The 25,851-nt window shown below is 38.5% G+C and overlaps 1 protein-coding gene and 1 non-coding gene across 2 annotated transcripts in view; both read right to left on the bottom strand.

Moving 5' to 3' along the window:
• Positions 1-8,753: 8,753 nt before the first annotated feature.
• Positions 8,754-8,917, bottom strand: LOC126030803 (U1 spliceosomal RNA). Its single transcript, XR_007503184.1, has one exon. It is a non-coding gene; the product is annotated as a U1 spliceosomal RNA (small nuclear RNA).
• A 23-nt stretch (positions 8,918-8,940) lies between these two features.
• Positions 8,941-25,851, bottom strand: part of ABCA9 (ATP binding cassette subfamily A member 9) — a 72,011-nt gene continuing 55,100 nt past the window's right edge. The window contains exons 27-39 of the mRNA XM_049772803.1: positions 25,603-25,671; positions 25,055-25,146; positions 22,422-22,542; positions 21,199-21,316; positions 20,267-20,358; positions 16,873-17,033; positions 16,472-16,547; positions 16,306-16,400; positions 15,054-15,173; positions 14,729-14,869; positions 12,725-12,804; positions 9,844-9,899; positions 8,941-9,725 (exon numbers count right to left, since the gene is read on the bottom strand). Coding sequence (XP_049628760.1) covers positions 9,627-9,725; positions 9,844-9,899; positions 12,725-12,804; positions 14,729-14,869; positions 15,054-15,173; positions 16,306-16,400; positions 16,472-16,547; positions 16,873-17,033; positions 20,267-20,358; positions 21,199-21,316; positions 22,422-22,542; positions 25,055-25,146; positions 25,603-25,671 — 1,320 coding nt within the window. The 3' untranslated portion in view covers positions 8,941-9,626. The remainder of the gene's footprint in view (positions 9,726-9,843; positions 9,900-12,724; positions 12,805-14,728; positions 14,870-15,053; positions 15,174-16,305; positions 16,401-16,471; positions 16,548-16,872; positions 17,034-20,266; positions 20,359-21,198; positions 21,317-22,421; positions 22,543-25,054; positions 25,147-25,602; positions 25,672-25,851) is intronic.

A 25,851-nucleotide genomic window follows, 5' to 3' on the forward strand; every position in this document is an offset into this window, starting at 1 on the left:
GGTGGATGTGGTATTCATGTACAGTTTTTGTGTAGGTATGTGATCCAGGACAGGTGGCACTGGTGAGGGAGCTATCTGAGGAGAAGAGAAATTGGCGAATTGAGACCTTCAGTATTCAGGAAGAGGAAGTACAGTTGTAGGCCAGTGCCCTCCTCTGGCAGAAGATACAAATCACAGTCCAATTCCTTTTTTCCACATTGGTGAGGCAAAAGGTGGGTGCGGTTCTTAAAATATGGAGTATGAGTCATTCCTTTGCATCTCCAAAGAGAAGGGCTTCCAAAAAGGAACCCAATAAGTAGCTAAATGGCCAAGTAAAAATATAAGCAATTGATCTATATGATTATGAAGATTCTTGAGGGTTCTGAGGGTTGGAGGTTCCCAAACTGGCAGGCTGGGAATACAGGTCAATCTTTTTTTTTTTTTTTATTTAACCAACTTTATTACATACATGATTGTATTTGGGTTTCAGTCATGTAAAGAACACCACCCATCACCAGTGCAACATTCCCATCACCAATGTCCCAAATCTCCCTCCTCCCCACTAAACCCCCGCCTGTACTCTAGACAGGCTTTCTAGTTCCCTCATACATTCTCATTATTAGGATAGTTCAAAACGTAGTTATTTCTCTAACTAAACTCATCCCTGTTTGCGGTGAGCTTCATGAGGTGAGCTGTAACTTCCAGCTTTTTTCTCTTTTGTGCCTGAAAATTATTATTGCAAGAATGTCTTTCATTTTTCTTAAAACCCATAGATGAGTGAGACCATTCTGCTTCTTTCTCTCTCTCTGTGACTTATTTCACTCAGCATAATAGATTCCGTGTACATCCATGTATAGGAAAATTTCATGACTTCATCTCTCCTGACAGCTGCATAATATTCCATTGTGTATATGTACCACAATTTCTTTAGCCATTCACCTGTTGAAGGGTATTTTGGCTGTTTCCAGAGTCTTGCTATGGTAAATAGTGCTGCAATGAATATAGGTGTAATGAAGGGATTTTTGTATTGTATTTTTGTGTTACTAGGGTATATTCCTAGGAGTGGTATAGCTGGATTGTATGGGAGCTCGATTTCCAGTTTTTGGAGGAATCTCTATATCGCTTTCCATAAAGGTTGAACTAGATGCCATTCCCACCAGCAGTGGATAATAGTTCCTTTCTCTCCACATCCCTGCCAACACTGCTTGTTCACATTCTTTGTGATGTGTGCCAATCTCTGGGGTGTGAGGTGGTACCTCATAGTTGTTTTGATTTGCATCTCCCTGATGATTAGTGATGTGGAGCATTTTTCATATGTCTTTTAGCCATATGTATTTCTTCTTTGTCAAAGTGTCTGTCCATTTCTTCTCCCCATTTTTTGATGGGATTAGATGTTTTTTTCTTAATACAGGTCAATCTTAAAGCCTTGAATTCAAGTTTCATAGGACAACATACTAGAAATTCAGATGAAGAACCCAAGTAATATCTTCAAAGAGATATTTGTACTAGGAGGACCTCAATTGATTACATAAGTCCTACCCATATTATGGAAAGTAATCTACCTTATTCAAAAATGCACTAAACTAATTGTCGATTATCTCTAAAATATCTTCAGAATCTTGATGGATCTAGATTGTGGTATCTGAAGAGCTAGATACCATGGTCTAAATAAGTTGACGCATACATTAATCATATCAGTGTGAGAATTTACACATTTTTTTCTGTTGTTGCAATGAGTAGGTGTGAATGTTTGGGTGGAGTTTAATTCCTCCAGACCACCCAACAATTCTCTGTGTTGAATTGAGTCTCCTAAAACTTAATTCAATCTTTGCACTCTTTTCTCAAAGTTTAAAGTGAATACTTTTTCATCTTAGAAAAGCATTTGTTTTAGCCTGTTCATTACTTAGAAAGGATCTGGCCTTTGCCTTGAGCTGGTGCGCTATGGGTTAGGAAGATCCATTTTCAGAAAAACACCTTGTTTTTCAAACATTTCTTATCTTTATGGCTTTTAAACTTACTACTTAGGAGGTCCCCTCCTGCTTGAATGACTCAAAGTCAACTCCTAAAGTTCAGGTTGCTTACCTATTCATCTGATCCACTGGTTATAAATCAGAATTTGTCAAGGCAAGCCTCCTCTTTTGGGCTTGATCTGCTTGCTAGAGCAATTTACAGGACCGAGGAAAACATACTGTGGGGCCCTGCATTCTGAACAAAGAGATACTCCATTTTGTAAAGAACATGTGTTAGGCTTCTCTTTCTCAAGCTTAAGTTTCTATTAACACCACTCCAAGCTACCTGGTCATACCGATGGCCTATCTGGAAAGGACAGGAGGAAGTAGTTGGAAGGTAACCTAGAATTGACAATCTTCTTAAAGGTCATCAGAAGCTAGAACCTCCTGAGTCCCTCCCTATATATAAACTGGCTTTTTTTTTTTTTTTTTTTTTTGGTTTTTGGGCCACACCCAGTGACGCTCAGGGGTTACTCCTGGCTATGCGCTCAGAAGTCGCTCCTGGCTTTGGGGGACCATATGGGACACCGGGGGATCGAACCGCGGTCCGTCCTAGGCTAGCGCTGGCAAGGCAGACACCTTGCCTTTAGCGCCACCGCCCGGCCCCTATAAACTGGCTTTTGAAGTTGGCAGATGGTTGCCTCCTCTGAGAGGTGGCCCTGACCGGTCAGTTGGGGCTTGTGGCTGGTAGAATAAAGTTTTGTTTTGCTTTACTCCTATTGTGTGGTCTTGGCTTTGACTCAGACTCTAACAATATGTCTTCTTAAATCACTGGATATAGAGTTCAGAAGCAGCCAGAGAGAGAAGGTATATTGGAGACAGTGTATATGGGAAAGGGAAGAAAATCTTCATCCAAATCTTCATGTGTTCACCAACATAGCTGCTTTCAGAGCCGCTTCTGTTGTTTTTTTATTATTTTTATAGTTGTTTCATTTCCTAGGCATGAATTAATGAATTATTGGCCATTGGCAATTGATTCCCAGGTCTGGGAATAGTTTTAGAAATTATAACTATCACCTTAAGGGTTGGTTCCTCTGATTAACAAAAGCTTGTTACCTAATTAACATAACAAATGTCAGCATTCTTCATTTCTTTCAAGGAATTCCAAAAGTTTGAAGAGTTCTATGTCTAAAAAAATGGTTCTATGTTAGAAATGGGAGCAAAGATCCCAGAGAAATGTAATTTTTAATTATAAATCACAACATAACCAAAGCCTCCAATTGCACAACAATATGTATGAATTTTGTAGACAGTTTTTCTAACTTTGATTGTTCACCAATACTGTTTAGGTAAATATTTTTCTGATCTCTATCTTCCTTCCAGACTTATATTAAATTAAAAAAATTAATTATCAGCCCAGTATTTTTACCTGCAATATATAAATAAATGGATTTTTATTAACCTTAAGTTTATGATGTAAAATAGCTAATAAATTCTCTAGAGATATTTGGCACTGAGTAGATGGGAATAAAATTTGCTGTTGCATAACACAAATAAAACAGAATATATATATATATATATATATATATATATATATATATATATATATATATATATATATATATATAGGCTACTTTGGAGAATATAATATATAAACTCATTTTTTATCCTCAGGTTTCATTTCCAAGAAAACTTCACATTTCTTTGAGATCTCTACCACATATTTGCATATGGTTGAGCTGCTTGCCTGCTTTGAAATTTCCCATTAAGATGACTTTCTGGAAGGAGGTTATTCTTAGAGATGGATCCAAAAGAAAAGGAGAGGTTCTGTCAGTTTAAGGTGTCCTTTCATTTAGAAATTCCTGTGTCAAATTGAGAAGCTGTCACCCTAGGTACAGAAGAACCCTTGCTGGAATACTGTTGGGGGAAGAGTTATTGGTGGTAAAGTTAGAGCTAGAGTGGGTAATAGAGTTTGTGGACAGTTGGTTGGATTATAGGTGGAGAGAGTTATTGGTTGAAGAGTATTGGCTGGAATTTTGAACTACATTGCTGTGAGACCCTGCCTCCCCCTTTCTACCTGTTTTGTCCTATAAAACCATTTTCAGAAAAAAAAATACCTGTTTTGTTGGAGTCATTCCTGAGTGACAAGAGGAGGAAGATGTAATTGTTACAATTATGGTTAAAAATAAATTTTTGGTCTGAGAGTGCTGAATTCTTTTAGATATGATCACTTTGGAACAAGTTGCATTTTTGTTAATCTTCAGCCAATGTTTGTGACAAAGAGGTCTCATAAACTAATTTCAAGTACTTGTTAGACCAGCAATATCATCTGGAGGACAGTATTTTTAGAGCAAATCTCCTATTTGTGAATGTCCTCTTCTACTCCTCAGAAGAAAATGGATAATTTTGAACTGCAGAAAACAAAACCACTAAGCAGAGTTTGATAGAGAAAAGCTATTTAGCTCAGTTCAGTTCAGGATTTTCTGGACAAGTTAACTCAGGCCAGCTAATCAGGTTTTGGACACTTTCACAAGCAAATTCTTGAATCTTCTTGGCTTCTCATTTCATGTCTTCATCTCTATTCTCTTCATCTTAGGAAATAATAATAACACCATCTCCTACTTGCTCAAGATCAAATATAGAAAATCTTGGCTAACCTTTTCCTCCCCCCCCCCCCACCGCACTCTTCTATCTTCAGTCTGTCAACAAGTATGCCTATCAATTAACTTTATTTCCAAAATATATCCCAGTGCCTTTTTTCTCCATTCCCATATTTTATCCTCCCACCAGCCTCTGTCATTTCTCAATTGGGATTGAACAAGATTTCTGATGAAACTCCCTGTGCTATCAATCTATTATCCACTCAGAGGTCAATGTTAGCTTTGTTCATTTTTATTGTCCTTTTATTGGGGAGGGAGTACAGGGTTAGAGTGCTTCTTAGATGAACTTGATGGTAAAGTGATCATTCCTAGGTGTATTAGGTGAGTAGTAGGGGGCTGACACTTGGGTGGTTGGACCTGGTAGAGTTATGGGCCACTAGGATCATACCTAGAAGTGCTGCTGGGGTCAGGGTTGGGCCCACAGGCATGTGAGGAATGTGCTCCAGTCCTGAGAATTCTCTCCCCTGCCCCACCAATATTACTTAAAATATCTCTCTCTCTCTCTCTCTCTCTCTCTCTCTCTCTCTCTATATATATATATATATATATATATATATATATATATGTGTGTGTGTATATATATATATATATCTTGGGGATAGAAAGATTTACAATGGGTAGGGCACTGGTCTTGCATGAGGCTGACCTGAGTTTGATCCTTATATTGTACCCTGAGCACTGCCAAGAGTGACCCCTGTACTCTGAGACAGGAGTAAGCCCTGAGCACCACTGGGTGTGTCCAAAAACATAAAAATAAAATTAACAAGTGTATCTTATTGTGCAATGCTCCCTCTTGGCACCCTCTAAAGATTTCCCAATTTATGTTGGTTTTGAAGTTCATATAGTCAAGTTCCTCATTTCATCAGGTCTCCCTACTTTCTTCAATATCTTTAGACACTTCATTCCTAACTTGGAGTCATCAGATATGCTTTCTCTGACCAGTGTGTCACTTCCCCATGTTCCACACCACTGTCTTTCTCTGGAAATCGACTGCTTAGTAGGACTGACAATTTACAAAGACATCCTCTTTGACTTACTCCCATATTGATTTTCACCTTCTCTGTTGCCTGGCTTTAGTTTCTTCGTGACAAAAATCATCTGTCTCAGGATTTCTCCATATTGATACTATTGACATCCTGAGTTAAGTCATTTGTAGGAATGGAAGAATGAAATGTCATGATCAGTGTTATTGAAGTTGGTGGAGATTCCTTGATCACGTTTGGAAAAAGGGAGGAGAAAGACAGCAGATCCGAGAAGGAAATCTGCTGCTTTCTTGTAAAATAATATAATCCACAAGGGGCAGGAGCAATGGCACAGTGGTAGGGTGTTTGCCTTGCATGCGGCTGACCCAGGACAGACCTTGGTTTGATCCCCTGGCGTCCCATATAGTCCTACAAGCCAGGAGAGATTTCTGAGCGGATAGCCAGGTGTGCCCCTCCCCTAAAACAACAACAACAACAACAACAACAAAAAAAAAAAACTGTGGTTCTGGTGGTAGTTTGCTCTCTCTTGACAAGGCAGATCAGTCGTGTTTCACCCTCTCAAGGTTGGCCTGATTTATTTCTTACAGTGAGTTCTGCTCCAGACATGTTTCCCTGGGGTGAGATGATGGTGGTTGGAGCCAAAGTCTTTCAGTTCAGTCAGAATAAACTGTGGGAAACGAAAAGATTAAGGGTGTTTTGAAACCTTTCTCCTAAAGGGTAACACTTAGTAATATGAGGATATAATCAAGTGTTTAGTTCACGCTTCCTCTTCTAGCAGCCTGAGCATATGATGATAGCGAATTTGAGCCCTGAGTTTCTCACAGTCTTCCCTTGCTATTCACTCTACACAACACACAGTGGAATTGTTTGGCCTCTGAGGGGTCCCTGTGCAATGGAGGAAGTACTTCCAGCAAAGCAAAACATAAAGCCAACCTTTCTTCCCTTCCTTTTCCATTCCTTGTCTCTCCTGTTCCTTTCTTTGTTCACAAAATCGTTGCCAATAAGACCAAGACTTCAAGAGACCAGAGTGTTGGAGGATTATCTTTGTAAGGTTGAAGGAACCAAGAATGTGGTTAGCAGAAATAATCAAAAGAAAACTGTGACTTCCAGAGAATGAGGAAGAGTAACCTAAAAGTTGGTGGGTGGCTTAATCATTAAGCAATGGATATTATATATTATATATTATATATTATATATTATATATTAGATATTATATATTAGATATTATATATATCTATATATTATATATCATTATATAATGATTTATATATTATATATTATATATTATTATATATTATATATTAGATATTATATATTAGATATTATATATATCTATATTAGATTATATTATTATATATTAGATATTATATATATCTATATATTATATATCATTATATAATGATAAACTTTAAAGAAAGGCTGTGTTTGAAAACAGAGGAAGAAATGTTGTTTAAAAGTGACTTGGTGGGGAGAAAAGAATGTTGGCCTTAATTTTGCTCCCTGAGGAAAGAGAGAGAATAGTTATTATATGAACTGATGAGAAGCAGTTCTTTCAGCTACCTGCCACATGGAAAAAGACCAAGGACAAAAAAGATTCCAATGGTGACAAACCATACTTTGCAGGTAAGTTTATATAGTTTCTCCAGCTCTCCACAATCTCTCTAATTAGTTACTTTAAAATATGATGTAATGAACTAATTTTTGCATATCAATTATCATAATCTTATTTCCACTGTTCAAATAGAAATCAAAACCCTAGACCCATTAGCAGCCCCCACCTCTCTCCAGGGCCCAGGTAACCACTAATTTGCTTAATGTCTGTTAAGATGACAAATCTCCCAATTGGAACTGGATGGGCCACACTCAGGTTATCGGAGTCAAGGTTTCATGCTTAATTTAAATGAATTTTTCAGATGGAGCAATAGTACTGTGGGTAGGGCACTTGCCTTGCTCACTACCAACCTGGGTTTGATCCTCAGCATCCAGTAAGCTCTTCTGAGCATCACCAGAAACTTTCTCTGAGTGGAAAGCCAAGAAGTATGTTTTGAGCACCTCTGGGTTTAGCAACAAAACAAAACAAAAAGTTTTCCTATTATTTTTACTGAGAAATATTTTAACAGTCTTGATTTGTAGAAGAGTCGCTTAGAAGTTTATGTTTTGTTTAAAGACCGATCCTTACCCACAACTGTAAATCATTATTTTGTTTATTGCGAGGATCGTAGGCAGTAGTAAGAACTGAAATAAAAGTAAACACTCACAGTCAGCATGTTGTGTTGACTTGTATCAGCTTTATTATGTCTTACACAATCAAGTGACTCAGTAGCACCAATATTAACAGCTAATTTTATTATTTATTTCAGGGGGTGTTATTTTGGCAAGTGATACTTAGGACTTCACTAACAATTCTTGGCTAGTCAGGTCAAAGGTTCAATGTAAATCCCAGAAGATTCTCTGTGGCTTGTGCTAGAGATTACCCGGGGCATTCCTGGTGATGCTCTGGGCTTTCAGGGTTACATTAAGTGATGGCTGCTTGGAGGCTCATGTGTAGCAAAAATCAAGAGTCAGAATTGGGTACATGTTATGTCTCCTAACCACGACAGTGACTCACTTAAAACCTAACAACCCTGGGCCCTCTGCCCAAGGTCTCATATGTTGATAGTCGTGTTTTGTTTTAGCGGTCCAGAAAAGGTACTTAGAATTGAAGTCAAGTCTTTCACACAGTTCCTTCCCATCTGATTAGCTAATTTTTCTTTGACTTCCATAAAGATATTGGTGCTACAGGTTTAGGGGTCACTTATGCTTTCATTGAACTTGAATGATGCCTCTAAAACTCCAGTTTCCAAATACAGTTACATTTTGACATTCAAATTAAGTAACATAATTCAGTTCATGTCGCCAAACAACAATAAAAAGTCACCTAAATGAGAATATACAGATATGTTGTTGATTTTAAAGTGTTTTAATGTTTATATTGTATGTTCCAATTTTATGTTAGGTCCCCACATATATAAAAGAGGAAGTTATGATCTATACATTTTAGGGGTTTGCATAAAAAGTAGACTCTCATTTCATTCAAAAATGTTAGTAAAATCAAAGCCCTGTTACAAAATTACAAAGGTAAAGAAAGGTATGTATTTAAATTATCCATCAATATGACCATTCAAATTCTTTTTTTTTTCCTTCAGGGGAGAGCACGAACGAAGTCCCCCACTACCACAAATTACGCAGTCAAGTTTTCCACATTTGGGGAAATCAAAGAGGTCAGCACACTCGAAGTTTTATGGGTGAGCCTCGCCCTGGGGAAACCACCTTCGTGATCATGGTATTGTCTCTGCCAGGTAAGTATCCCATTCGAATGTCTATTGCAAATTTTTATTTTCACAGATTTCCTTTATAGTTAAAACAGATAAAACATGAACACTACAATCTAAGACTTAAAACATAAAAGAAAAATGAGCAAATAATAAAAGAGTAAACGTTGCCTTGCTATGTAATCAATAGATTCCTTTTCCTCTAAAGTCAGTGGTTATGTTGGACTTTGTACAGATCCCAATATAAAAGGTAAGAAAATGTTTGACCTTCTGATTTCAGAGAAAGACAATAAACAAGTTCTTCTCATCCTTGAAGCATAAACAGTTGTATAATAAATTCATGGTTTTTGTGGGCTACTTTAGGGAAGTTGGGACTGGCTTGCAGGAATGAAGGAGGCCTTGTCTGGAGTCAACATTGCTCTTATTTCCCTTTAGTCTGACTCTGTGCTAATGAGAAAAATAATGGCATACGTTTCAATAGTATTGTGAGGGGCTGGAGAGATAGCACAGTGTTAGGGCATTTGCCTCGTGTGCGGCCAACCCAGAAGGGACCTGCGTTAAATTCCCAGCATCCCATATGGTCCCCCAAGCCTGCCAGGAGTGATTTCTGAGCACAGATCCAGGAGTAACCCCTGAGTACCACCGGTGTGGCCCCAAAACAAACAAACAAAAGTATTGTGTACCATATCTCAGTATTTTGTACCATAGCTCATGAGTATAGAGAAACATGGGTTCTTGTGGGGTTCAAAGCTCTTCCTGTGGGAGCAGCTTCCATCGCACTGAGGATTGGAGTTCTTCATCAAAGTCATACAGTTCCTGCTCTTTGGAGAGCTCCAGGAACACCTGGAAGGAGAAAAATAGAGAGAGAAAGGGATGTGTTCTGCCTTTGTGGCTTCAGGTGTGTGCAACACATCTGACGACTGCATTTCTTGGAGGCTTCCCAGTCCCCAGAGAGACCTACCTGCTCCAGAGTGGACTGTGAGAGGCTGTACTCCTCCAGGTCAAAGTTCTGCTTCACTGTAGGGAGACATGAACAATGGGACTCTCAAAGTCTTTATTCAGGAAGTTTTACCATACCATGACTCTGAAGTTTATGCAAACAGATTTCGCATTTTGCAAAAAATAAAAGGGGGCGGGAACAATATTTGTGCATAAAACATGGAGGGTTGCATATTTATCATAGAGTCCTGTTAGAGGATGAACATGATCTACCATTATCTTGGAGCTTGGGCAAATGAACTTTATGGGGAAACAGTGGAAGAGACTGCAGAGCATCCATGCAAGAGAGAATGAGGGGTGGTTTCCTCGGTGTTGGGAGCATATACTGTGCCCACCTGCATTCACTGTTTGCTTCTTTCCTGCTCTCTGATCTAGGGTCTGACTGATGAAGCTTTTTCTCATGGAGCCTAGCAGTGGAATGCTCAGAAGGAGTGACAAAAGAGAAGAGAATTCCAGAATTCCAAGACTTTTTTTTTTTTTTTTTTACTCATGTTGACACTCGATTCAGGTTCACTGTTTCTCTCCAGGAGGTAACACTACAGATGCACCCTCCCAGAGCCCCATATGACTTCCTTGCTTAGTCTCTTAAAATCTAAAAATAGTAATACACCTGTTTTACAGATTTGGGTTATTGCACTGTCCTTTTGAAAATTGTCCTATGCACTGTATTTCTTTCAGTTATCCTGTTTCCACTTTCCTAGTGTTTGTCTATATTGCCTTGTAACCTCTCTAGTGAATGGGAAGGTGAGACCTGAAAGCTAAAGTTTCTGTAGCTATACACCAACTTTTGGGGGTCTTTCCTCTTCTCTTTCCATGGACAGACACAAGATGGATTGATTGCCCTGAAATCTTGGGACATGGTGATGAGCCCTTAATTGCTGTCTGAGAACATGCAAAGAAGAAAGGCACCATATGCTAGTAATACTTCTTAAGGACTTTGAAGGAAGTGGTGACTACAGAGACTGTACTAGAATGGTTAGAGGATTCCAAGAATGGTCCTAGGGGTCTCAAATTCTCACATGAGACCAAGGACAGGAGCTTGCACCCACTGGAGGAAGTATAATTAGAGACTACAGAAGTATAATCAGGGGTGTTCTAGGAACCGATAGAAGAATCCCATGGAAGAAAGAACCAATGATCATCTGAAGGTCCTGAAATCACAAAACAGCTTTCATGGAGTTTTGCTGCTGTATGAACATTTGTTTTCATCTTCAGCTCCCAAATCATAGGGTGTCAATTATCAACTCACAAGGAGTAAAGATAAGAAGACAGATGAAAAAATAAAAACAGTTTAACCATCCTCATTTCAGACATCTAGAATTTGAGGCATGTCTAAGCTGGAGGATACATGAAATGATCCTTTGGTTGCAGATGGCATGATTCAGGTGGGATCTGATGATAAAATCAAAGGGATCTGCTTCATAATACAAAAAAATTGGCATGGGCTTGAGTTCTTCTGGCTTTATGCTGGGCCTGCTTCACACTTGAGCTAGCTCACAAAATTTATAGATTGCAGCAGAGAGCATAATTGTGTCTAAATGAATCTTTGCAGGAATAAATGCTAGTGCTCATTTCTGTATTATACTCTGGATCATTAATCTTGACTTAATGGTGTGGGAAACTATGAGAAAATGTTTGCTAGTGCTTTTATCCTCCCTTATTTTCTAACTAAAAGAGAACTTTCTTGGTAAAAATAAAACACAGCAGAAAGATATTGAGGGGGAGGGAATATTCTTAAGGAATCTTCTCTCGTTCTTAAATGAAAACATTGCAAGGATATTAAGAAAAAAAATCTCTATTAGTTTCCAAGGCAGTAGCCTTTTTGGAATTACTCCTACCACTGTTCTGATCCTAAGTAGAAAGAAAAACACTTCTGTTGGATCACAGCTAAGGCTGGCAGGCAAAGCAGTGCCTCTACATAGCAATGAATTCTTGAAACATCAAGAAATTCTTGAGAAGTAGTAAAAGTTCTCGGATGTAGTAAAATCAAGAGAAGAGATTTGGAGGAGTCCCCTTTTCACTGATATGAGTTTCAGCAGGCACCACTGAAGCCCAGAGAAAGCTGAATCCCCTCTAAGAGAAGGGGAGGAAGTTCAAGTAGGGACAAAGACCAGGAATGGAAATCAAAGACCATCAATTACCCTCAACACTCGCTTTTTTCTATAGTCTATTAGGGTCTCTCAACCTTGACTCTAATGAAGTTTGAGTCTGATGATGTCTGGTTGTGGGAGGTCTAGTCCTACAGTCCAGCACCAGTCAGCTATAAAAGGGGTCCGCCTCTTTAAATAAGACACTGCCCCCCCTTTAAATAAGACTCTAATTGTGATTGGCTTCTGAGTCTATAAAACCCTCCCCAGAGTTGGCATTTGGAGGAGACAGTTGGAAAGTTTGTTGGCAGTTGGAAGAGACAGTTGAATGGTCCCAAACCCAGCTCTCTCCCTCTTTATCTCTCTTCTGGCCTAGGAGTTTTTCAGAGGACCCTAGGCTTCTCTAATAAATAAGACTGAAATATTTATTAGAATCTTTCCTGAAGGGCCCCATGGACATGATCAGCATGGGTCCATCTCAAGCGGATTTGTGCTGTAAGGAGGAGTTGACCTATGCAATGCAGAATATCTACCATCTTCCCTGGCCTTGACCTATTACCTATACAAGTTATTTTCCACCATTACACTGCCAGTGCTAACCCAAAGTATATCCAGATATTGCCAAATGACCTGGTTGAAAGTATCCAATTAAAAACCTTAATAATTTTATACTCACATACCATGTTTATGCATTTGTCATACCACTTTGATACAAACTTGATTTCCCACAGATTTTTCTCTAATCAGTTCTCTTACCTATCTCTAGTTTGAAGAAAGCCTGTGATAAAGGCTGTACATCCTCAACAGGTACCTTGTAGACCACCAATGAGGAGTATCTGTGAACAACAAAGAGTGATTAAGACAAAGAGAGTGAGGATGAATTCCAGGCTTCAGGAACACACCTGAATCTCTTAGTGTGCTCTGGAGTCTTTGTGTTGGAAAAAACAAAACAAAACAAAACAATGATCACACCCCAAAATCTCATAATTTTAGCATAGTTCACCTCTGTGTGATAGTGGAAACAATGATGTGGGAATACCCTTTTATCCACAAGAAATCAACCTACTGAAGGAGAAACAGTAGAGGGTTCTTAAGAAAAGGCTCCAAGGGCCAGAGAAATAGTACAGCGGTTTAAGGTGCTTGCCTTGCATCCTATAGACCCTGGTTCTAATCCTGGCAACAAATATTGTCCTACTAGGCACTACTAGGTATTTTGGGTATTATCCAAATATTAAGACAGGACAAACACAAAACATGGTAAGGTTCTGCTTTATTCTAGTGAGAAATGAAGAAAAGGAGACAGAAGGGACAGTAGTTGAGATGGGGTGAATTTCATTCTAGAAATATCCACTGAGATTATGTAGTGCCTGCATAGAGTCCCTAAAAATGCTGAGTTCCTCAGTTAGGCATGGGAGAGAGATAAAGAAAGAGAAGGAATGAGGGAGTGAGTGGAAGGGAGGGAAAGAAAGAGAAAGAGAGCAAGAGCGAAAACAGCATGATGACAGATGTGTAACCCAATTAAACATTCAACCCAATCAAATTACATTCATTTAATGATACATCTGATAAAATTTGAATTCTATTTCAGTGAAGTTTGATTCTTAAAAAAAAACAATTGCAAGACAAGATCCACAAAGGACTTTTTTTTTTAATCTTTTATATATATTTTTTTTTATCAACTTCTAATGTTTAGTCTTCCTACAAACATAATCTTTGCACTTAGGGAATCTTTCCAAAAGATGTCTGCTGAGCAGACAGGAGGGATCATTCTTGGTTCCCAGAACTGTCTGGCTTCTTGAACATCTGCAAGTATGGAGTGTGGTCTAGGGGATGTTAAACAAAAGTATTTGCCAGGCTCAGAATATTTCTTGAAATCCTTACTGTATATTGGGACCTTCCCCAACATAAAATATCACAAGAAACACTACACATCTCTCATTGGGGTACAGTTTTCTAACTTGGTCACCCCAGAGTAGGAATTAAAGCCTTTTTCTTTTCTTTTGGATGTTGGGTCATAGCCATCAGTGCTCAGAGCTTATTTTAAACTGTGAACAAGGATCACTCCTAGTAGTGCTGGGAGGACATTCTGGAATTGAATTTGGGCTAGTAACAATCAAGCCATGTTTCCTAGGGACTATTTTATTCCTCTGGACCCAAAGTTTTCTATACATATGTAAAACCTGAAAATTTCTTTTCTATTGCAACCTTCCTTGTTTCTCTCTCTTAAATGTACCTCCTTGTCAAGTTTAGTAGAAATCTTATAGAAGAATGACCAGGAAGCACTTACTCTAAATGACCTCAGTAAGTACATAATTAAAGTTCATCCTTTGTCTTGTGAATCTCTCTTGAGTCAATTTAATTGGTCAGTCTGGACCTCTAAGGAAAGGGATTAGCTCCCTTTAGTTTTGGGATTAGCTGCCCAATAGTTTTTCTTTCAGTATAGAAAGGAAGAGTAAAAAGAGGAAGGAAGACAGAAAGACGGAGACAGAGAAAGTGAAGGGAAAGGCTCTTTTGGTTTGTTTTTGCTTTTTGACCACACCCCAGTGATGCTCAGGAGTTACTCTTGACTCTGTAACTCAGGAATTACTTTTGGTGGTGCTCAGGGGACAGGAACAGATACCAGGATTGAGCCTAGGTCAACATGTACATGGCAAACACCCTACCCACTGAACTCAGGCCTTAGTAAAGATTATTTTCCTCCTAACAATTAGGAAAAAGCAAACCAAGACCAATTAAAAATCAAAAAACACAAGGATTTACCTTTCCTGTCTAGCAGCCTGGGGGAAAAGTCTCAGAATTTCTGCATGAAGAGTCCCCCCTTGTTCTGGAGTCCTCACCTTCATCTCCAGCAGGTAATCTTTGCCAAATTTGCTCTTTAGATGTTGAATGGAACCAATACATCTGCAGGCAGAAAAAGAATCAAGTCATGAGTAGAGGGAAAGGAGAAGTCTCTAGCTCATGATTTTTAGCCACTAAAAGTACAGGGCCTAGTAGATATGGAACAGTCAAGATCTCCCATGGTGAGGACCTTGTACAGGAAACTGACCTTAGTTCAGGCAACATACGGGCATGAACAGGCACTCACCTCAGTTTTCCTGACACCATGACTGCCACCCGATCACACACCGACTCAGCTTCAGCCATGTAGTGCGTAGTCAATAGGGCGCCCCTCTCAGAATTCTTAATGGTGGCCCTGATGGCCTCCCTGAAATTAAGTCAATGGAAACATTAGCTAGTAAGTATGTCAAAGGCAATAATTAAAAACTAAAACAGAACACATTTTTATGAACTCAGAGGAAATAACTAACTAATGGAGATTAAACAAAGAAAGGATGTTTTGAATCATAGCAGATGTAGAAAGAACCAACCTGTTGGTTAAGATATTCAATTCAGAGCTTAGCATGGGCTTGAAGGCAGAGAACAGATATCAGAATAGAAGATTGTTTTGAAAAAGGTGGGGTTTTAGGGATATTTATGTAAACCCAGGGGAAAAAAACAGGAAATGAAAAATCATATAAAACAAGGCTAATAATGACATCTACCCTACTGCACAAAAATAACATATTCCTAACTATTTCAGGATGTAGTAATACATTGAAGACTTGGGGCATTTTTTCAGCCCGTTATCAGAATTGTGTATCAGCTGATATTGCAAATGTAGAAGACAGCATATGTGGCCCCCATATGTGGCCCCCAGGTAGACTCTGGGTAAAAAGTCTGGGAAGAGGCAGGAGGACAAGCATCAGTTAAGTTATCCAACAGATTTTTTTTCCTTCTCTCTTCCCTTCTGAAAAATACCAGGCAGGAAGACAGAAAGCAGATGAACCCCTTTATTAGAAACTTTTCTTTAGATTTCCAAAGATGCTACAGAAAAGGACTAGGCCACTGTGGGAGGTGTCTACCATCCTGTCCCCATTCATCTGCCCTTTCTTGACTTCTCTGTCCCTTCCTTCTGTAAACTTCTGTAGTGCCCATACAGATAGAGTGGGGTTCTAGGAGTGAGGTCACCTACTTGCGGCTAATAAAGCTCTTCTCTACCATATCCTATCTTTGGTTGAGGGCCAATGATAAAAGTGCAAACTGATTTTATATGACCTAAAGAAGGAACATGCTGAAGATGAAAGGGGAATTCTTTCAGGCTGTTAGAACCTTTTTCTCCTTACTGAAAGTGAGCTCTGGTTGGATACCAGACTTTTAATACTCTTTAATACTTTAATACTGCTGTTCCTGATAGTACAGAGGTCACTTAATGATCTCTTTCACATAAATGCCCATACTGCGGCCAGTTGTTTCAGGACTAATACATCCCTTTAGTGCTCCTTGGGAAATTTCCTCACCACATTTGCAGCTGCCCTTCGGGATCCATGCCCGTGGATGGTTCATCCAGAAGCATCACAGATGGGTTTCCCAGGATGCTCAGTGCGAAGCACAGCTGAAACGAGAGGAATTGCATCTGGAACTATCTGTGGGGCCACACAAAGGAGCCCTGAGCCCTGTCCCTACCTTTCTCTTGATTCCCTCAGACAGGGACTTCACAGGAAGCTTTAGCTGGTCCTGCAGCTTGAGCGCATCCACCAACCTGAAGGACACAGAGTAATGGGTCGGGCATCAAGGACCATGCACTGAGGACAAAGAGCAGCTCAACCGAAGATGTTTGTTAGAGGCATTTTGGGGGAGTGAGTGTCAAGTGAAAACTGTTTAGGGGCCCTCGACTTCCCTCCTGCGAGGTTCCAGCTCACAATTGTAATGTGTTCTATGCACCTGAGTCATGAATGAAATGTCCAGGGAATGCAGTCTTCTCCCCAGAGCATGTTGTTGTCCCATTGAACTCCCCTTTCCCCAGGCTGGGTGGAGCTTTTCTAATTTATTCCCTCCAGAGGAGACCAGAGGTGAGACCCCCTTACTGGGAGATGGTGGTGGCCGCGTCCCCTTTGCTCAGCCCCTTCACTGCAGCAAACACCTCCAGGTGCTCCTTCACCTTCAGGTTGGGCCACAGCACGTTCTCCTGAGGGCAGTACCCCAGGAACTCCAGGGGTGATCCTCCACTGCTCCCTTTCAAAATCACCTGCACAAGAAGTTTATTCTCACACGCCATTCAGAACCGGGGGACACAGGGCATGGTTATTCCACGGAATTTTCCCTCTTACCCAGGAGGTGCTCAGTAACCAGAAGTGACCAGCAATCACTCAACTCTGAGAAAATGATCATAAACGGTGATTCAACGTGACCCTTTGCCATTGCCAACCGGTCTTTTGTCAGGACTTTGTTATGGTTGTTGGCTTCAGCCATTTGTTCAGTCAAAAGGTTAGGTTCATGCCTGACTCTGTCTCCCTCAATGTTAAAAGAGTTTCTTCAAAAGGACAGATGCTTTTACAAGTTTGTTGTTGTGGGAATTAATAAAGCAATAGTTCTCAGGGATTTGTTGTCTTCCCAGAGGACAATGGACAAGGCCTGAAAACATTCTGATTGTGATAATTAGGATGACAGCTGAGTTTAGTCAAGGATGATACTGTTGTCCTATAACGCACAACCAAGTCCTCACTTTGAGATTGACTTGATCCAATGTTACCAGCACAGAGCTTGAGAAAGTCTCAACTCAGGTAACAAAAAATCCCTTAAACCAGCAAAAGAAATGGTGTTATAGCACCTACTCTTAAGAATCCTACTAGCTATCAGTAACAGAAGCTAATGTGTGTCAGAACCTACACTTTATCCTTAGAAAAAAAAATAATTTGACTCTGACATTCTCTTGATCACCCTTACTTATAGTTGAGAAAATCAGCATGTGCAATGGATTTAAAACTTGTAGATCATGTAAGATAGAATTCTGCATTGAAACTGAGAGCTACCTTTGATGAATCCAAGCTTTTGAGCTCTGTTGGATTGTTTGTTTTGAGGGATGCTGGTGCTCAGCACTTACATCTGTATTTATATGGTATACAAACCCAGATTGGCAATGTGTAAGGCAAGAGCTCTGCCTGACATACTAAAGTTCCAGATCCCTAGTGGTTTATTGTATCTCCCAGCTACAGAAGAGAAGAGAACAACCCCCAAAGCTTACAAGACGTTCAAACTAGAAACAGAATAGGGAAACAAACACATATGGCTGGATCAGAGCCCTACTTAATGCTTTCAAGAAAAAAATTAAAAGATAACTTTTAGATTAAAATAAAATACTGAATGGGTTATAGTAATAGCATAGGGGGTAGGGTGTTTGCCTTGCACATTGATTGAGTTCAATTTCCATTACTCCATATGGACGTTGAGCCCATCAGGAGTGATCCCTAAGCACAGAGCCAGGAGTATTGCCAGGTGTGCCTCACACCCTCATATCTTAAAATATCCTAAATAATTTTTAAAGGTCTGGGATATAGGATGTTTTTGCATTAAAAGACATATAGTGCATGGCTAGCAAGTAGAGAGCCTGAGCTCAATGTCAGACTGTATCAGGGATCCTCAAACTTTTTAAACAGGGGGCCAGTTCACTGTCCCTCAGACGATTAAAACATTGAACTATAATTTAAAAAAATTGTGAATAATAGTGACCCTCAGGCCATAGTTTGAGGACCCCAAGTTTGAGGTTCTCCAAGTGTAGGGTCTTGGTAGTCTTCAGCACAACATTGCCAGCCTGAGTCTGAGGTTTCAGGTCCTCTTAAAAAGGTAAGTACCTTTGGATCCAAATATCTCAGACCCTTCCTTGAACACTGCTTAGGAAGCCATGTTCTCTCCTCCACCCCAAATAAAAATAAAAATGAGTGATCCCCTTTATGCTTCTGGTCTGATTGGGGAAAAAGAGTTGGTGGGTACAAGTTTAAGGTGTTAAGAGGAGAAAACAAAGAATAGAAAGATTAAGGGAAGGATATTTGGGCCACAGGAAGGACAATCCCCAATATCCTGCAGCATAGGACTAACAAAGATCATCATTAGAAGGGAGGTGGTGGGGAAGGGTGCATTGAGACATGATGCCCAAATATTGAAGCTCCTCAGGAAACTATGTGGTGTCACCATGCTGTCTCCCTTCCTAAACTGATCCTCTGTCTTCTTCATCTTTCAAGTGTCAATAACATCTCCTCTTCAATGCTGTTATCTTTTGGGTCTTGCTGAGATCTTTTACTCAACCCAGCCTATATACATACAGCCAGTCCTAGTCCTAGTCCTTGCTAGTCTCTTTTATGCTTTACAGAACTATTCAATTTAGAGAATAGATTCAACCTAAGCTTTCTAATTTTATGACTCCTTGTTCTTTTGCTCCTGCCCAAATATCACAGTTATGTTTTGGGAACTTCTGTGAATTTTCATTACTGATCAGACCTTCACATCTACTGTGTCAGAAAATAGGTTAATGATTTGAGAGTTGCTTTTATGTATGCCATTAGAAGTAGGCCTTCTGAAATATGCTTTTCAGAAAGAAGAGAAGATGAAATCCTAACATTTTCTTCTCTAAAGGTTATTGAGAATGGAACTGGAGGAAATCATAATGAACAAAGCAACTCAAAGGGAGAGCAAACATGAAATAATCACTTTGACATGAGGAGTAGAGGAAGAGATTACAATGGTCCCTGGTAGCAAACACTAAGAGTTGGTCTACAGAACTGAAATTACTAAAGTGAGTTGATGGGGAGGGAATGGTGAGTTGAGAGGTAGGTGGGAGAGGGAGTAGTGGAGGGCCATTGATGATAGATCTACTTTGATGGTAGATCTGGCATAATAACTCTGCATGCCTGATCATTGACATTAATAGGATTGATATCATAGTGACTATATATTTTTAATTATAAAGAAAAATATTTAACTTTTTAAAATGAAAGAAAACATTTTTAAAAAAAAATTTCATTAAAACTGAATCCCACTCAAGTTTAAAATTTAATAAAAGAAAATCCATTTGGGTTTTACTTGTTAATAGAATTTTAGGTCTAATATTTAATGTTGGTATGCAAATAGAGTTATTAAATAGAGTATTTTTATCACAAGAAGATTCACCACTATTTGACAACAGTTCCTCATGTAATCATTCCATTTAACATTTTCTCAAAATATCTATATCGACTAAGCAAAGATTTATGAGTGCATACAAAAAATAAACATCTTTTAAAGTCTATTTTTTTTTCATTTATAAAAGGGTATTATACGAATCACATAGAGTCTTTCAACACCTTTTTTTTTGGAATTAAGAGATACATTCTTAACCAATTCTCTTCATTTAAAGCAGAAGCCACATTGACTTAAAAGAAACTAATCATCTATGTAATATTACTATTGTCATTAAGATGAATGGTCATATTTCTATGTTTTACTGACCTGCCCTGCAGTTGGTTTTGTGGCCCCTGTTATCATCTTAATAGTTGTGCTTTTACCAGCTCCATTGTGTCCTAGGAGACCTACCACTTCACCTGAAAGAAATAGATAGCCTTAGAATGACAATTTCAGTAATTACAATACATTAAAACACTACACTATTTGAAGACCACATTGTAGTTAAGGCAACCAAAGTATTATTTTGTTTATTTTTATACATACAAACGTGGCAATGCATATACACACAGCCATGAATGTTACACTAGCTTCAATTTACAAGTGACAAAAAGAATATATTGGTAGTTCAGGTTGTACAGTCAGTAAGAGGTTTAATAGAAATTAAAACAAGCTTTTATTCTAATAGCTGCATTATTTCACTGATACTTCTACAAATATGCTATTTATTAGGAGGGAAATCTATCTATTCTATCCGCATGAATCCCCTTTTGTGAAATTAATTTTCTTATATAAGATGAGGGTTGCCAAGATAGCACACATGCTTGCCTGGCAGGTAGCCAACTGTAATTTGATCCCTGGCACTGACTATGGTCCTCTGAACATCCTCAGGAGTGACTTCTGAGCACAGTGCCCTTAGTATAGGAACAGTATAAGCTCTAGGTACCTCCAAGTGTTACCCCCAATCCTAACCTTCTTAACACAAAGGCTGCCTTGGCCTGCCTTATTTTGCTCTCCTTTTGTTCTACTTAAAACATAAAAAAGAGCAGAAAAAAGCGACTCCCTGTACAAAGAAAAACAATGTTGTAATTATAACTGGGGCTTTTAAACTTCACAGATCAGCTTTATCCTGAGTTCAAGAGTTGGTGGTCTTTTATATTGATCTATTAATGACTCCAGATTTAGAATTTATTTTTCCCTTCAAAAGTTGTTTTGTTTCAGGGCTCAAGGTGGCTCTGCAAACAGAAGCAGTTTCCAACCTTTTCTGACACAGAAAGACACATTCCTGTTGGCCACTTTCTTTTTCTTCTTGCCAAAGCAGGCTTTCCTTCTGCCTTCATACTCCTTTCGTAGACAGCTGGCGATGATGACAGGTTTCTGCAAACACAGGCCAAAGACAAGACTTTGTTTTCATTTGAGAGAAATAACTGCTCCCTATTCCCTCTGAGTGGTCTTCTCTTGCCCCAAATGTTAACTCTGTGAAACATTAAACTCTGTTATATCTGTCTTTTGCCTACAAATTGCCAATTTTCAAGCAAACTACCTGTGTAAAAGAGAGATATGCAATAAGTCAACAGATGTGCTAAGAGACACACAGACATGTATTCACACACGCACATGCATATATACATGCACAAACATGTGTTTGTAGGTATTTGAAATAAATTACTCCCAGATTCTCCGATTTTGGTTTTCTTCAAAAACTACACCTGGCATGTATACTGTTTTGAGCTGGGAATAGTAAAGGTTCAAACTAGAAGCTAAGACGCTTATCTTTACCCTTCCTTCCACTTTTGCTAATTGAAGCTCCCTTCTTCCCTGAATGACTAGAAGAATTAACTTTATGGGGTATCTTCCAGTGTGTCTGTATGTCTGTGTCTGATGTGTGGAGGGTAAAGATGAAGTCAATTGTTCTTGGGCATCACACACCTCTCTGTCTTCTCAGAGCCTTCACCTACTTATCTTCCTTTTGGTTAGGATTTACACGCCCTTTATTCTGCCCCTTGGGCTGAAAAAATGAGATGAGTACAATCACTGTTGCCCTGGCATGTGCACTTTATTAAAATCAAGTATTTTTCCTCTGCCAAGCCTTTCAATACAATTTGGTTTACTCCAGCATTCTAAGAAGTATTCAGCAGGATTGGGGAAACTTACCCCAGACTCCCCATACCTCTGTGAACTCTCATCTGAAGAGTTTACAGTGAGTTTTTCTGTTTATGGAACTCATAGTCTTTTTTAGGTTTGTAATGGTTAGCTTCACCAACCCAACCTTGGATGATAAATGAATAAGTTTGTGTGTGGATCTATTGGTCTCTGTGTACCTTGTTTTCTTGACTCTGCGGTATCTCCTATTCACTGATAAGCTGTGTGAATTAGGATAAAAGAACCTCAAATGAAGTTTCTCAAATTAAGATCATAATCTTGAATGATGCCTGCATTATCTGCAAATAAGATTTGAAAAAGAACACATGGAGTGGCTTACCTCATCCAAGTCTGGGTCATTCACTGCATTTGCAGTTCTCGATCTTTCCATTTGAACATCTTCATCTTCTGCTTCAAGTTCATCTGGGTTTGGGAAAACATCACTGCTTCTTGGTGAAATTCTAAAATTACAACAAATAAATAAAGATTAAAATGTAAGCAACATGTTTAAATGGTTTTCCTTTGGGAAAATGGGTAAGAAAATAAAAAGAATTTTAATTTTTATGTGAAAATTGGATTGGATTATTTGAATAAATTGAGTAACAACAAATACTACATGCTCTCTCTCTTTTTCTTTTTTTTGGGGGGGGGGTGTTTTGGGTCACAACCCGGCAGTGCTCAGGGGTTACACCTAGCTCTATGCTAAGAAATCACTACTGGCAGGCTCGGAGGACTATATGGGATGCTGGCATTCGAACCGCTGTCCTTCTGCATGCAAGGCAAATGCCTTACCTTCATGCTATCTCTCCGGCCCTAGGCAGACGACTTTTTAAACAACCCAATTCTATCAGTAAATCAAGTAATGCAACTCTTATACCATATTGACCTTTTCTTGAGTTTAATGGTTCTTTTTGAGCAGGAGATCTTTTAAAGAAGAAAATAGTATGCATACTCATTGAAGGACTTAGGGGCAGAAGTGTCTGTGCCATTAATAGGAATTTCTGTATTTCTATAAGGAGGATGGACAGAAGGTCCGCTAGGGTGTCATATTCTTAGCCTGGATGGCTGTTTCGAATATTTCCAAGGATATTTCACCAAAAGGCCCTCTTGGAAGCCTCAACCCTGTGTGGATAATTGGTAAATTCTATAGAGATATTTTTGAGATTCTTGTTATGGTACTGCTGGCATTATACTTCCTTCACAACTAACATCTAATTGACCTTTCTCCCTTCTGCTGTGTATTACAAGCCAAAATACGCCTTGCTTAAATTTCTCTTTACTGGAGAATTCCAGTACCAAATACTCTTAGAGACAATTTTCTTCCGTCAGCTCTGAACTTACATCAAAAAGGCTTGGCAAAGATGTAGCATTGGGCTGTTGAAACTTCTTACTAGGTATAAAATCTGCATTTCTTTGACCTGTCTATTTCATCTACTCCTATGACACAAAAAAGAGTCTTCCTGCAGAAATAGGAAACCTGTCAGGGAAACTTAGCTTCTTGCTACCCCCAAAAAACTTTACATCAGAAACTAGCTAGGCAGGATCCCCTTTGAGATGTTAAAACTAACATTCTCCATTTTAACTCAGGACTCTTACTCAATATAGTCCTTTTCACCAGAGCTGTGTATCCCCTTAGCCAGATGATTTCTTATATATATTAAACAGGGCTACTTTTAATGTTTCTGTATACCCAAAAGTATCTGTTTATTGTTAATCCAAACATTCTTCTCATACCTGTGACTGGAAATTATCCCTTATAAGAACCCCTAGTTTGGAGATTAAATTTAGAACACTGTTTCTCCCATACATTCATTGTGTGGTTTCATTTTCTTCATATTGTGCCACCTGGTCATCCACTCTCTTCTAGAGAACTCAAAAAAGTTCTCTAACTCGATCAAACCCCAAGAGCTAGTCAGCAGCACAGAAATGCATAGGTGTAGATATCTAATTTTGATACAGATATTTTGGAATTTGGAAGACTGTGTAAGAACAAGGAATAAAAACATTTGAATCAGAGATGTGATGTGTTTCTAAAATTGGTGAACATATAATCAGCAACAGTTGAGCATTGTCGCTTTTGTGATCTAACTGAACATAATCATGCTTTCCGTGATTTGCTAATTAAACTTCTTCAAATTCCCCACTTTCGATTATTATCTGTCTCCAAATGCCATCCAAATTTCTTCCATCAGATGATTTCATGTTATCTCATTTGCCTTTGCTTCCTATTTTGTGAATGAGGCAAAGTTTTAAAGACACATGTCTTTGTTTTACATTAAGTAATTTATAAAACCTTCCCAAAGGCTTTTCTAATCTAAGACTTTCCAGTATTTAGTTTCAATTTAATTTTATGTTATTAATTATTCACTTGTTTTGGGGGCTACACTTATCGGTATTCAGGGCTTACTCCTGGCTTTGTTCTCTGTTCTCATGAAAGGGCTTGTGGATTGTTGTTGGTTGAACACAGGTTGATCACATGAAAGGTAAGCACCATTTCCACTCTAGTATCTCTTTGGCTCCCCTTAAGTTTATATTATTATACATTACTCTGGACCAAAAGTTCAATCCAATTACTTTCCCAAATTTACAGAAAGGTAGTATTTATTTTAATTTTAGTCCTTTTGCTCAGGCAATATTTTTCCTGAAGTTGTTAGACTGGCTCAACTGCTTATCAGTACTTACTCATTATCTTAAAGATTTTACCTCTTACGTATATATGGATACATAGATAGGTTTACCTATATACAAGAAGTATATGTACTGTTTCACTGATCAATGAAATTCTGGTCTTCTCATGTGTGCTAATGTAGCTATTCTCACTAGATTATTTTCTCATAAAAGTATCACAACATTTTATATGCCACTCAGCCCCTTTAAGTCAGTTCCTTACAGATATAATCAGATATATGAAAAATGTTTTTGAACAATGAATATTAAAACAAAACACAAAATTCTATTTGAATTTTTTTTCACCTGAACACAGGGTCCTTTCTCATTGATTTCTTACTACAGTTCATTTCCAGACATCGTAGAACAAAAAGGAAAATGAAGAAATGGAGATAAGGCTAGAGGTAAAAAAAAAAAAATTAGCATCACCTACAGACAATAAATCATAGTGTGAGACCAATGTCAATTCAATACAAATTCAAACGTAAGTTAGCATTATCATGAAACAACAGTTTCAATATGGGCATTAATTTGAGTTTCATCATTATAATAAAAACTTTGATGGCATTTTACAAGACTCAGGCGGTCTACTTAATATTCTATGAAATGAAGTTAGTGTCGTTGGTCTTCAGAGAAACCCATTACCAGAAATTAGTACCAGTAAAAAGATGTCAGCACTCTTCATTCTGCTTAGAGTTCAGTGATTATTATAAAGATAGTGATATAGATTTTAAAGTCTATTGCTTCAGATGACTATAGTATCAAATTTTCATATGCCCAAATTAAGTGCTTAATTTGAATTATGCAAATGTTCCACTTTCTTTAAGAATATGTAAGTGGAAATATCTCCTTACAATTAGCAATGCCAGAAATAGAATTTTATAATCTGTATCTCCTAAATAATCCACGATGTCAGGAGGCATCTGTAAAAGAAGAAAGAAGAATGTTTTGGGAAAAGCTTCATTGATTCATGGATCTCTTCATGACATGAAAGACAAACTTAATATCTATTAAATGATCGTGAGATATTCTATGTGAGTCTCTGCTGGGCATTAAGTAAAAGTCACTTTGTTACTTCTTTGCCTTCCAGGTCACTCAATTAC

The sequence above is a fragment of the Suncus etruscus genome, chromosome 1 (assembly GCF_024139225.1).
Source record: "Suncus etruscus isolate mSunEtr1 chromosome 1, mSunEtr1.pri.cur, whole genome shotgun sequence".
NCBI classification, from domain to species: Eukaryota; Metazoa; Chordata; class Mammalia; order Eulipotyphla; family Soricidae; genus Suncus; species Suncus etruscus.